Below are 13327 nucleotides of genomic sequence, written 5' to 3' on the forward strand. Positions count from 1 at the left end.
CACTGAAGCGGCCACAGCCAGCTTTGCAGTGCCACTGCCAGCCCGCTGCACCACCAGGGAGGGCCCCAACCCTCTCTTTTTAACAGTTGAAACTGGGTCCAGAGTTACATTTAAAGATGTTTAAGATGGTAAATCTTATGGGATGTGTAGTTTATAAAGCTACACATATTTAAGATGCATTTTTTTGATGGAAAAATATTAGGCCCAGAGAGGTTATGTTGCTTGTCCAAGGTCACACAGCCATCAGAGGCGGGAGAAAATTTCTGTCTCGAGCTCTTTTTTTGGCCCACTCCCCCACCCCGGGGCAGCCCTACCCCCGTCCCCCATCCCCTGCTCCCCACCTCCCCCAGGCCCCTCACCATCACAGGCCGGGCAGCAGGGCCCCCTGGCAGGGAAAGGGCACTGTGCCGGGGCACAGGCCCGAGGCTCACAGCTGACGCTGCCCTCCCAGCAGAGGCAGACTTGGCAGGTGGCAGTGGGCGAAGGGAAGCGCTCCCCACTGGCAAACTCCTTCCCCTGGTACAGGCAGCCTAGGGGCAGATAAAGGGGCTCGGGCTGGGTGACTGTCTGCTGGTCAACACTCCAGGCCTGGTAGACGGGGCACTGTCCCCCCATATTATTTGTGAGAACCCCAACATGGGAGGGGCAGGCCTTGAGGAAGGAGATACCAGGGTGGCACCCCATCTGGGGCTGGAGAAAGAGGGATGAAATGAGGGGGACAGAGGGAGAGGGTTGGAGGAATGGGGAGCAGAGGGGACCCTGAGTGGGGGGCCCGCAGGGCATTACCGTCACAGGAGGGGCAGCAGGGCCCCTGGCGTGGGTGGGCGCAGGGCGCGGGCGGGCAGGGCAGCGGCCGGCAGGACACGGAGCCGTGGAGGCAGAGGCAGAGGCGGCAGGGGTCCCCCGGCGGGGAGAAGTGCTCCTGGTGGCGTGCGGGGACTTCACTCCCGGGCAGCGAGCAGTCGGAGGGGGCAGCTGCGGTGACATGGAGAGTCTGGGGATCCAGGGAGAGGCTCGGGGGTCCCCAGGGAGAAGCGGCCTGCGGGGCGCAGTCCCTACCTGGGCACTGAGGGCAGCACTCCCCGGGCAGCAGGGCCGGCTCCGGGCAGGACAGGGGCGGGCAGCGGCGGGCCAGGCACTGCACGCTGCCACTCTGCAGGGACAGGTGGGCCCCACCAGGCGGGGCTGGGGGTGGGAGCCCAGGAGACCCAGCCCCTCACCCCACCTGGGCACCCCTCAGGACCTCCCCACGCCCTGCCCCGGGACCACCGTCCCCAAGGCCCACTCACCAGACAGCGACACAGGCGGCAGGCGTCGGAGGGGTGGGGGAACTCAGCTCCACTGGGGTACTCTTTCCCTCCAAAGGCACAACCTGGGGGAGGGGCAGCTCTGGGCCTGGGAGGGTCCCCGCTGCTGCCCTCCCAGCCCTAAGTGCCCACTGCTGGGCCGAGCGCCCCCCTGGGGCCCCAAGCCCCCCACCTGCACCTCACCCTGGCAGTTGTTCTGGCAGCAGGCTCCGGGCAGTGGGTGTGCACAGGGGGCCTTGGGGCAGGCGCGAGGCTGGCAGCGGGCCTGGCCTTCCAGACACTGGCACTCCTGGCAGGGGTCTCCGGGGTGGGAGAAGCTCTCGCCGTCCACAAACACTTGCTTCTCCAGGACACAGTCTGAGCCGCGGGGGGAGGAGTGGGCAAAGTCAGCAGTGCTGGGAGCAGGCCGACAGCCCTCTGCGCCCCGAGTCCAGGCCACCGCACAAGCACCCAAGGAGGGCGAGAGGCGCTGTCTGTGCATGGGTGTCTGTGCCCTCGGCAGAGGCGACGCCCGCTGCCTGAGGCGTGGGCTGGTGGCCAGCACGCTCGGTCGCCTGCACGCTGGTCCAGGCGTTGCTGGCGTGAAGCCGTGTACTTGCTCGCCAGATAGACCTATGGAGGAATCTGGGTGCTGGGGGTGTTGAAAGGAAACGCAGTCTGGGGGTGGAACAACACGAAGGGGTAAGCCCGTCGCTATCCCCGCCACCTGTGGGTTCCGGAGACCTCCCAGCTGTGCCAGGCTGAAACGATTCAGGAGACCGACGCTTTCTAAGGAGACTGCTGAGCCCACAGGGTGGTGAGAGGGCCAGGTCCCCCCGCCAGACAGCTACTGTTAGCACCCACCTGGGCATCTGGGGCAGCACTGGCCTGGTCCATTCCGCGGCCTGGCACAGGTTGTGGGAGGGCAGCTGACCAAGGAGCACCTGACCGTGCCGTCCTGCAAGCAGGGACAGGGCAATGGGGGCAGGTCCAGGCGGGGCCCTCGGCAGGGCGGCAGCTGGCCCAGGTGTACCTGGCAGTGGCAGGTGTGACACGGGCTCTCTGTGTCCGTGAAGTTCTGCCCGTTAGCGAACACGTGGCCGCGGTAGGTGCAGCTCTCGCACTGGGGGCAGCACGTACCTGGGCAGGGCGGGCTGGTCAGAGTCCAGCAGTTTCGAAAAGGCTGGCCAGGCCGGGGAAGGGAGCTGGGCGGAGATGGGGACTCACCGGGGAGCTGGGTGGGGTGCTGGCACGGGGCTGGGGAGCAGAGCACAGCGCGGCACAAGGGCACCCCATCTTGACAGGAGCAGGCTGTGCAGGGCTGACCGTCAGGTTCCCACTGGACCCCCTCAGCAAACTCCTCTCCATCAAGCACACAGGCTAGAGCAGGGGGTGCCGTCAGCATGACAACCTGCGCACCTCCACTGTCCGTCCCCCCCAGACCACTCCCCCTCCGCAGGACCCTGCCTTTCCACCCCACCACCTCCTCTCAATACACTGCCACTCTGGGCTGGCTAGTGGGCGTCGCCCTGCCCCAGCCTGGCAGTGGAGGGTCCCCTCCACCTCCAGCCGCTGCAGGGGACACCCCCCTCCACAGCTTTCTTCCTCACACACCTGGGCAGAGCTGGGGGCCAGAGTCAGACAGGGTGCAGGGGGCGACCGGGCACCCCTGCTCCTCACAGGAGACCTCGCCGGCCTAGGGAGGGAGGCTGGGTGAGAGGACTTCAAGGGACCAGACACACCCACGACATGAGGCGGCAGACGGCTACCTGGCAGGAGCAGAGGCTGCAGCGGCCACTCTCTTGGAGTCTGAAAGTCTCCTGGTTCTGATACTGGTGTCCCTGGTACTCACAGCCTGGACAGGAGGACAGGGGGCCGGGCAAGCCTCGCTCTCCCTCGCTCAGGTGCACCCCCCACCTGGACAGCCACCCATGTCCTCCAAGGACACTGCCAGCCTCCTCCTGTCCCCAGGAGTGTGGAGCCCACAGCAGTGCCCAGGCCACCACGAGAAGGTGAGGACTCATCCCCCAAGGGTGTTGACAGAAGCTTGTGTTTGTAAAGGGTTTCCCTTGTGCTTGAAATTCAAGGGTGGGCCCTCCCTGGTGGCGCAGCGGGTAAAAGCACAGCACTAGGAGGCTGAGGCCACTTCTGCATGAGTTCGATTCCCGCCCTGGAGGTGACCACATGGCGTGGCAGACCTCTCCTGACCCGCCCGCTGCTCCCCTCAGCAGTGTACTTTGTCAGTCTGCCTGTTCTGCTCCCCACTCTCTCTGGTGAATTCTCTCACCACCCCTGCACCTCTGGCCAGTACCCTAGTTCTGTATGCAAAAAATAAATAAATCTTTTTAAAAAAAAAAAGAAATTCAAGGGGCTTCCTGGGGAGCAAATCCCACCTCAGGAGTCCCTCTCTGGCCCAAGCGTGTCCCTCTCCAGGTCTCGAGCCCCCACTCACCGTCGCAGACTGGACAGCACTGTCCAGGGATCCTGCCTGGGTGTCTGCAAGGCACAGGTGGGCAGGGTGGAGGCTCACACTGGACACTTCCGTTCTGCCAACATGGCCTGGTCAGCAAGCAAGAGGCAGGCCCGGAAGCCAGGCCCCCCTCCGCCAGGCAGCCACACTCACGGCACAGTGGCAGTGCGAGCAGGGGTCCCCGGAGTCCACAGTCTCCCCGCTGCGGTACTCACGCCCATTTAGGAAACAGCCTGTCAGGAAGAGGGTGCCTTAGACCCTCCTCAAGATGCCCCTGGGCCCCTGGCCTCTGAGGGAGACCAGCTGTCTGAACACCCCCACGGGCTCCCCTCCCCCGACTCACCATCACACACAGGGCAGCAGGTGCCTGGCAGGGGCCGGGCAGGGTACGGGCACAGGCTGGCACATTCTCGCTGACGGCACTGGACATGGCCTTCCTGGGCAGGGGCAGAGTGGACAGTGACGGGGCCACCAGAGCTCAGTCAAGTGTCAGATCCAGCACTGGAGTCTCAGGTGTCACTTAGTAGACGTGGTTATGAGATGGACTGTGCCCCCCTCCCAATGGGGTGCTGGCACCCTAACCCCCAGAACCTCGGAACATGACCTACTAGGGAAATGAGCTCATGGCAAATATAGTTCGTCAAAATGAAGACATCCTGGATTTCTGCCAAGGGGCGCCACAGGTGGCCAGCGAACCAGCGCGAGGAGAAGCTTCTCCCTCGCGGCCCTCAGCAGGAACCTGCCCTGTCTCCATCTCCCACTTTTGCCTCCAGAGCCCAGACAACACTTTTCTGTTGTTTGAGCCACTCGCTCAGCGTGTGGTGCCTCGCAGCCCTAGGAAGTGAATACAGATGTGTCACGGCACGTGACTGAGCCTGCGGTGACTCAGTTTACCCGTATGGAGAGAGGCGGTAAGAGCCCCATCCTCATGGCCTTGTTATGGGGATGATATGGGGTGAAGCTACGGCAGCTGGTGGTCACAGGCTATTCCCACGGGCTATACCCCGACACACCACGCCCAGGGTTCACGTGTGGGCTCGCCAGCTCTAGTCCTGGGAGTGTCTGGGGATTGGCTTTCCTTGCAGGTGGGGAGGAGGGGGCAGTGAGAACAGAGAAAAGGAACACAGGACTGCCCGGGGTTGGGAGCCCCGTGGCCTTCACGATAAGGCCCTTAGGCCTTGTCAGGCCATCGGGAGCTCAGTGGCGTCAGCTGCCATGGACACAGCCCCGCTCAGGACCACAGCCCCGCATGGCCAAAGTCTCCTCCCCAGGCTTTGTCTTGACTGCACCACAGACCTGATGGCCGAGTCCTTCTGGACTGCTGGGATGAAGCCTGTAGGCTGGGTGGCTCTTTTTTTTTTTTAAGATTTATTTATTTGTGTATACAGAACTGGGGTACAGGCCAGAGATGCAGGGGCGGTGTGAGGATTCACCAGAGACAGTGGGGAGCAGAACAGGCCGACTGACAAAGTGCACTGCTGAGGGGAGCAGCGGGCGGGTCAGGAGAGGTCTGCCTCGCCATGTGGTCGCCTCCGGGGCAGGCGGGAATCAAACTCATGCTGAAGTGGCTTTAGCTTCTTAGAGCTGTGCTTTAACCCGCTGCGCCACAGGGAGGGCCCTAGGTGGCTCTTTAACAGCAATTTAGTTCTCAGTTATGGAGGCTGGAAATCCAAGGTCAAGGGGCCAGCAACTCAGTGTCTGGTGAGGACCTGCTTCTTCCTTCCTAGGTGACATGGCCATCTTCTCCACAGAGAGGCTCTAACTGCCTGCACTCCCTTCTACAAGGTGCTAATCTCGCGTGGGCCCTCCCAGGATGACTTAATCATCTCCCAGAGACCCCCACCTCCTCATACCATCAACTGGGGGGGGGTCATAATTTTAACAGTTCTTTTCTTTTGGGAGCGGAGGACACAGCCACTCAGGGTCTAGAAGCTGGAGTGCCTCCCCCAAATCTGCCCGCTCCAATCCTGCTCCCCCTTTCAGACCTAAGTGGACACAACTTCCTCCATGCAGATGTCTAGATCTGTGCTGCCCAGTGGCACCAGAATGCAAGTCACCTGGCATTGGAATTTTTCTTTTTAAAATTTGTAAATTTCAAAAAACAGACAAAACTAAATTTTTATCATCAGCCCCAAATATCAAAATTAATTCGACATGCAGTAAATATAAATATTAGTGAGGTATGTGTATCTCTTTCACTCGAAGTCTTTGAAATCCGGTGTGTAGTTTATACTCACAGCCCATCTCACCTGGAGGCCACCAGATGCCTCAAGTCACCCTCGGTCCTCCCTCCCCTGGGCTTTGCTGCCTGCCACACTCAGCCTGCAGTTACTCACTATGCTAACCCCCTGTCCACATGGCTACAAGCCTGTCCCTTTACTCACAGCACCCCAAATCAGGCCTCCTGCCTCCTGTGCCCTCACAAAGCCAGGTGGATATGCTCAGAGGAATGAAGGAGTGAATAGGGTGCTCCTGGTTTGGGGGGCCGGGGAGAGACTAGGAGCAGCGTGGGGCTCACCAGGCAGCGGCAGATCTGGCAGGGGTCTCCAGGCACTGTCCACTCTTGGCCATGTTCCCGGTGAGAGCCTCCTTCCGTGCAGCCTGGATCTGGGGGCGAGACAAGCAGAGAGAGGCCCGGTGGGACCTGGCCTGGCCCTCAGCATCAGCCTGCCCCTGTCCAGCTCCACACGCCCTCTGAGGACGCTCTCCTAGTCCAGGCCAGGCCAGGCCAGGCCTCTGCCTAGAACCCTCGGTGGCTCCCGGTCCCAGGCAGGTGAGGCCCACCCTTCTCAGCCTGCCCTTCTGGGTCCTCCAGGATCCAGCAAGGGTACATCTGCCCAGTGCCCACCCAGCCCTGAGCCGTGCCAAGGCCTGACACATCTCACTATACTTGGACCATCAGTGCCTACTTGCTCCTTCCCAGCTAACATACACCCAGTCCGAGTGCCAGGCCCAAGCCTTTGTTCAAACCATCAGTCTCTTGCAGGAATGCCCTAGGCCTTATTTCACCCTTCACCCACCTAACTGCTCTTTATCCTGAAGTTTCCCTCAGGACATTGCCTCTAGGGTGCTTTCCCTCCCGGCTCCACGCTGGACTAGGTCTCCCTTCTCTGAATTTCCGCCTGCTTCTGTTCCACCCTCTCCAGAAAAACCAGCTTGTGACTCAGTGTCACCCTCTAGTACTTATGAGCACAAACCAGGTAAGAGTCAACGTTTACTAAGGTCTGTAAGGTCAGTAGCCACACCCAACACCCTGGGGGCCCAGGCCAAGCAGCTCACTCGAGGCTCACGGCCACCGAGCGCCAAGAGAACCAAGCGTGGCCGGCGTCACCGTCCCAGACACAGACCAGCCCCAGCTCTGAGCCAGCAGAGTGGGCCCGGGAGCTGAGGACATGGTGTGACAACCCCGCCCCCGCCCGAGCTCTGTCAGAGGGTCAGCACTCTCACCTGGGCAGGTAGGGCAGCAGTGCCCAGGTCTTGGCACTGGCTCAGGGCAGGGTCTGGGAGGGCACTTCACAGGCACGCAGCGAACCAGTCTCCTCTGGAACAGACCCAGAGAGTAAAGCCCCCCCAGGGGGCCCCCGGGGGGGGGGCCAGAGTGACAGAGCATGTCAATGGCATGAGGCCGTGGAAGGCATGTGGGGGGCTCAAAGTTGTGGCCCAGGGCAGGGGTATCCGAGAAGGAACAGGGCCTGGGCAAAAGTGCGGGGCTTACCAGGCAGGAGCACCGGAGACAAGGGTTGGAGCTGGACTGGAAGCTGACTCCCTCCTCATAGACCTGCCCCTCATACTCACAGCCTGGGGAGGGCGCCAGGACGAAAGGCTGGTCAGCGGAGAGCAGGGCGGGTGGACACCACCCGAGGGAAGACCTGACCCCAAGCAGGTACTGGACACTCTGGGGCTGAGGGCCGGGGAGCAGGGTGGGAGGTCACCTGGCCGGCAGACAGGGCAACACTCCCCAGGGGGTGTGTAGCTTTCCAGGCAGTTGAGCTCTACACACGAGGGCCTCTGGCACCGCACGGTCCCTGCCTGCGGGTAGACACTGAGCCCTCGTCCCTCCCCACTGCCCAAGCCCAGTCATTCTGCTGGCCCAGAAGGTCTCACGGGCTCAAGGCTTCGATGGCTGGGAGGTGGCAGCAGCCCAGTCTGGCCCCTAGGTCGGGCTTGGCCTTGCCAGACAGAGTAAGCTGAGCACCAGGGACGTAGGTGGTGGCAGGGCCAGGCCCTGATTACCTGGCAGGTGCAGATGACACAAGGCTCCTGTTGCCATGTTTCCCCAGCCCTGCGGCCTCCAGGGCAGCCTGCAAAATTAGGACCAGACCCCCAAGTAAGAGACCAGGACAGCGGGTAAACGGGGCACCATTCAGGGCTTTGTATTTCCTACATCTTTCCAGCAGGTGGCAGTAAAGAGCGCCACAGTGACTTTGGTCCTGTCCCAGGACACAAGGGAGTGGACTGTTTCGAGCGGTCTTTTCTCCTCATCATCATATGGCCTCAGAGCGGCCGAGGCATCCCATGTCCTGCTGGTGGTCTGCGTGAACCCCTTCCCTCTGAGGCCCATCAGTCCCAAGGCTTCACTCCTCTTCTCTGGCTGAGATTCCTGGACTGCTCTGGTCTCCCAAGAGATTCCTCCTGGGCAGGGCTACCAGTGGAAACACAGGACAGCCAGTAAAACTGGAATTTCAGATAAACAAAATGTACTTTTTAGTGTAATTTATGTCCCCAGTACCACAAGGGACATACTTACTCTGAAAAAAGTATGTGTTGTTCATCTGAAATTCAAATTTAACAGGGCATCTTGAACGTCGACTTCATAGATCTGGCAACCCCACCCCACTGAGTGCGATCCAGCTACAGCCCCCTGCTGCCGCTGCTTCTCAAGTTCTCTTGGTCACTGGCACCCCTAGTTTTTCGTATCACGCAGACCCCTGCCTATTCTTAAGAGCACCTCTCTTCTGCAGCCCGCTGCCATTCCTAGGTCTATGCGAACCAACAGCAGGAAGCGCCCCTAACGGTCTCTGCGGCTAACCCGCACCAGTGAATATTCCTGAGACTCTGTGAACACACCAGGCTCTGCAGACCTCAGTGGCTCCGTGTGGCCCGAGGAACGAGGTCCACGCTGCGAGGTTGGCAGTCTGCTCTGGCCTTCCCAGACTTAGTTCCAGCAGCTGCCCTCTACCCCGCCTGAGCTCCAGCCCAGAGGGCCCTTCAAGACTGTCCCCCATGGTGGGCGCCCACTGTCCCCTGAAAACTCAGCTCAGCACCCCATTATCTGTAAAGTCCACCCTGACTGCTTAGTCTGATTGGGTCTCCTCTCCTCCAGCCCCTCTGCTTTGGCAACTAACCCCTTAGTCCCCTTAATCTGTTCACTGGATCTTAAATCGTGATTATATTTGATACATGTTTAATTTTCAACTAGATCACAAGCTCCCTGGGGACAGGAGAAAGCACAAAAAGCACCTCTGGGGGCCCTCCCTGGTGGCACAGTGGGTTAAAGCGCAACACTGAAGCGGGCCCCAGCCGCTTCAGCACGAGTTCAATCCCTGGCCCTGGAGGTGACCCACATGATGCAGCAGACCTCGCCTGTCTCTCCACTGCTCCCCTCAGCAGTGTCCTTTGTCAATCTGCCTGTTTTGCTCCCCGCTCTGTCTCTGGTGAATCCTTTCACTGCCTCTGCATCTCTAGACTGTACCCCAGTCTTGTATGCATAAGTAAATAAATCTTTATTTTAAAAAGCAAAAAGCAGACCCTCCCTGGTGGCACAATGGGTTAAAGCACAGCACGAAGAAGCTAAAGCCACTTGCACATGAGTTCGACCTCCGCCCCGGAGGTGACCCACATGGTACGGCAGACCTCTCCTGACCTGCCCTCTGCTCCCCTCAGCAGTGTACTTCAATGATCTGCCCATTTTGCTCCCCACTCTCTGGTGAAGCCTCTCACCACCCCTACAACTCTGGCTTGTACCCTAGTTCTGTATGCACAAATAAATTTAAAAAAAAAAAAAAAGCAAAATGTGGCCCTCCCTGGTGGCACAGCGGGTTAGAGCACAACACTGAGAATCTGGAGCCGCTTCCGCATGAGTTTGATTCCCGCCTGCCCCAGAGGTGACCACATGGCCCAGCAGACCTCTCCTGACCCGCCCGCTGCTCCCCTCAGCAGTGTACTTCGTCGATCTGCCTGTTCTGCTCCCCACTCTGTCTCTGGTGAAGCCTCTCACCACCCCTGAGCCTCTGGCCTATACCCAGTTCTGTATGCACAAATAAATAAATCTTAAAAAAAAAAAAAAAAGGCAAAAAGCACCTCAGTTGTCCAGTAGTTGCTGACTTGCGATTCAGCTCTGAACTCCCCTTGCCATCTCCAGAGTGAGAGAGCAGGCCCTCACTGGGCATATGGCAGGGTCAGTCCGCAGACTAGGTTTTGGGGGGCCCAGAAAGCGTGCAGGAGGCGGGGCTGGGCGGAAGGAGGCTGACCTGGCTCACAGTGCAGGCAGCATGCTCCCGACTCTGGGCAGGGGCCTTTTGGGCAAGGCTTCTGGGTGCAGGTTATGGCTCCTTCCTGTGGGGGAAGCAGACTGGTGACTAACTGCACAGGCACAGGCTTCCAGAATGCAGACCTCACCCCCAAGTGGGACACACAGAGGAGCAAGCTCAGGAGACCTGGGTCACCCTGGGCCCAAGGTCAGAACGAGACATCCTGTCCTTTCCCCAACATCACTTGTAGCTTTCAACTTCCAACATCATTTCCTCCAGGTGCTGGCAAATCCCGCAGAGTGGAGAAATCCAAGGCAGGAAACCAAGGGTTTTCTCAAAGGAAGACTGAGGAGTTAGGAGAAGTAAAGGAGGGCAGACAGGCCAGTGGGACTGAGGTAGGAGGCAGGGGCGGGGGGTAGGTGGGGGCAGTGAGAGGTGACACAGAAGCCAACAAGTGCATTCTCCCTGCCCTCACGCCACTGTTTGCCAGGTCTGATCCAGAGGGGCCAGGGCCCCACCCCCACCCCCAGTGTTTGGTGGTTTAACCTCAGAAAGTAGAACTACTTGGAACTATCTGGGGGCCAGAGATGACCAGATTCCGGGGCAGGGGCAGCCAGAACCCATTATTTAACACTCAACACCCCGGGCAGACAGAAGGGCTCAGTACAGAACACCCAGGGCGTCAGAGACACTCACCAGGCAGAGGCAGGTGGTGCAGGCATCTGGGGAGAAGGTCTCCCCATGGCCATAGGCCTGGCCATTGTGGCTACAGCCTGTGGAAGAGACAGGGCGGTCCTCTGGCTTCCAGGACCATCACCAGTCCCTAAGGGAACCCCAGCCAGTAGACCAGATGGCACTCACCATGGCAATGGGGACTGTCGGGCTTGGGGTCACAGCGCACAGCCCCGTCCTGGCAGGTGCAAGCCCTGCAGCCATCAGGCTCCCAGCGAGCCCCCTCGGGCCAGGCCTTCCCCAACCCCCAACACTGAGGAGAAGCTGGGCGGCATTCGCAGGATTCCAACAGTTTCACCCTTGTCTGCAGCTCCTTGTTCTAGGGAAAGAGGGGGCACTGGGGGTGCTGCCTCAGCTCCCCTACCATCTCATGCATATTTGCACGTTGTGAAAATGAGTCTCTTCCCCAGAGTGAGGGGGTCGCTTCAAGACAGCACTAATTTCAAACAGCCACAGTCCTGGGCTACCCGGGGGGGTGGGGTGCTAGGGTACCCCCAGGCCTCTCCTTCAGAGAACCCCATCTTCCTCTCCCAACAGTTAAGGACCTTTTTGTCCAGCTTCAATCTCTCCAGATGATTCCTTAGATACAAGAGTTACAGCAGGTATTTGCCAAAAACATGAAAGAGTATAAAGATTTGCTCTGCCGATATGGAATACCCTAGAGGTTCTTCATTGATGTGTGAGAAGCAATATAACTGTTCCTTTAAGAAACTAACCACACACATTTAAAGCAAAACTCTGTTTTCGAGTGCCGGGGTCCCCTTTCTCGAAATCTCTCCCTCCCAGGGTACCCCCCACCTGGCCCTCCCACCAGGGGTACCTGCTCTCTGAGCTGGGTCACCTCTGCCTCCAACCTTCCCAGCCGCTCCTCCAGGGGGCGCCACTGCTGCTGGGGGGCCCCAAGGGGTGCTGAGAAGTGGGGAGCCAGCAGTTGGTAGTCCTGGATGTCAGCAAGCCTTGGGGGTCCCCTGGTGACAGCCCCACCTGAGTGCAAGCAGAAATCAGGGTGGGCCTCTGGGGAGGGGCTCCCCGAGTTTCCTGGGTAAGTCACCCTGTGCCCACCTGCCTCAGGAAGGGGATGTGGTAGCGAGGGTGCTGCCCTGACAGCATGGAAGGAAGAGGGGGAGTCCCTGAGTGGACAAAAGTGGCCCAGACCAGGAGTCCCAAGTAGCAAGAACCTGCCCGAGGTGTGGCCACACGGGGGCGTGTCCCAGTCACCCACCCTCACTGCAGCCAGGGCCTTAGCCAGGGGCAGCCTAGGGGCTGGGGGCTGTCCTGCTGGGAGGGAGCCTGACAGGTGGGTCTGCCTTAAGCTGCGGGATGAGGGGCTGGTGTGAGGATCTTTTAGGGGATGCAAGGGCAGAAACCCCCACCCACCCCCAACTGCCCGTCTTCACCTGCCAGAAAGGACAGCATTTCTGGAGAACATGAGCAGAGGGGGGCATCTGCTTTCTCTGTTCCCACCCCAAGCCTTGCCACAGTCCCTAGGCTGGTGGAGGTGGGGCACATAGGCAGGAGGGACCCCTGGGGCTCCCTTTTTCTCTCATACTCCACGTGCCTCCATCAGTCTCCAGTCTCCAGGGCAGCCCCCACCTTCCTGCCCCGTCTCCACTCGGGGCTGAGGACAACCCTTGCCCTACTCTTCCTAAACCACCCACTCACAGGCTCTGGCCGCCAGTCCACAGACCCTCTGCAGTGGCTCCCTCTCTTCAGCCGGCCCTGAGTCCTGGACCTGAGTCCTGGGTGCCTGTCCCTGGGGAAGCAGCTCTTGGTGTCACTCCTTACCTAACTTCAGCCCCCAAAAGAGCAGGCAAAGGCGGGGTCTCAGCATCTTAAACCCTGTCCCAGCTTGACTTCCCAAGCTCTACACCCCTTCTTCCAGGCCGCTCCTCCAGACCTGCTTGTGCTGGTTACAATTAGGGGATCAGGCAGAATCTGGGGGTGCTGGGACCCTCAGGGTGGGCCTCTGGGGAGGGGCTCCCCGAGTTTCCTGGGTAAGTCACCCTGTGCCCACCTGCCTCAGGAAGGGGATGTGGTAGCGAGGGTGCTGCCCTGACAGCATGGAAGGAAGAGGGGGAGTCCCTGAGTGGACAAAAGTGGCCCAGACCAGGAGTCCCAAGTAGCAAGAACCTGCCCGAGGTGTGGCCACACGGGGGCGTGTCCCAGTCACCCACCCTCACTGCAGCCAGGGCCTTAGCCAGGGGCAGCCTAGGGGCTGGGGGCTGTCCTGCTGGGAGGGAGCCTGACAGGTGGGTCTGCCTTAAGCTGCGGGATGAGGGGCTGGTGTGAGGATCTTTTAGGGGATGCAAGGGCAGAAACCCCCACCCACCCCCAACTGCCCGTCTTCACCTGCCAGAAAGGACAGCATT

The 13327-nt window shown here is 60.0% G+C and overlaps 1 protein-coding gene across 1 annotated transcript in view; it reads right to left on the reverse strand.

Moving 5' to 3' along the window:
• KCP (kielin/chordin-like protein) overlaps window positions 1-13327 on the reverse strand; it is a 24475-nt gene that overhangs the window by 10911 nt on the left and 237 nt on the right. Inside the window, exons 2-23 of the mRNA XM_012720769.1 lie at window positions 11779-11942; window positions 11088-11277; window positions 10923-10999; window positions 10227-10311; window positions 7990-8057; window positions 7689-7785; window positions 7472-7554; window positions 7204-7297; window positions 6275-6363; window positions 4100-4193; window positions 3910-3989; window positions 3739-3832; window positions 3056-3141; window positions 2901-2982; window positions 2514-2666; window positions 2320-2426; window positions 2151-2244; window positions 1491-1664; window positions 1290-1372; window positions 1060-1153; window positions 787-975; window positions 360-530 (exon numbers count right to left, since the gene is read on the reverse strand). Coding sequence (XP_012576223.1) covers window positions 360-530; window positions 787-975; window positions 1060-1153; window positions 1290-1372; window positions 1491-1664; window positions 2151-2244; window positions 2320-2426; window positions 2514-2666; window positions 2901-2982; window positions 3056-3141; window positions 3739-3832; window positions 3910-3989; window positions 4100-4193; window positions 6275-6363; window positions 7204-7297; window positions 7472-7554; window positions 7689-7785; window positions 7990-8057; window positions 10227-10311; window positions 10923-10999; window positions 11088-11277; window positions 11779-11942 — 2448 coding nt within the window. The remainder of the gene's footprint in view (window positions 1-359; window positions 531-786; window positions 976-1059; window positions 1154-1289; window positions 1373-1490; window positions 1665-2150; window positions 2245-2319; window positions 2427-2513; window positions 2667-2900; window positions 2983-3055; window positions 3142-3738; window positions 3833-3909; window positions 3990-4099; window positions 4194-6274; window positions 6364-7203; window positions 7298-7471; window positions 7555-7688; window positions 7786-7989; window positions 8058-10226; window positions 10312-10922; window positions 11000-11087; window positions 11278-11778; window positions 11943-13327) is intronic.

Source organism: Condylura cristata, unplaced genomic scaffold, assembly GCF_000260355.1.
Source record: "Condylura cristata isolate star-nosed mole 26May11 unplaced genomic scaffold, ConCri1.0 scaffold00005, whole genome shotgun sequence".
In the NCBI taxonomy this organism is placed as follows: domain Eukaryota; kingdom Metazoa; phylum Chordata; class Mammalia; order Eulipotyphla; family Talpidae; genus Condylura; species Condylura cristata.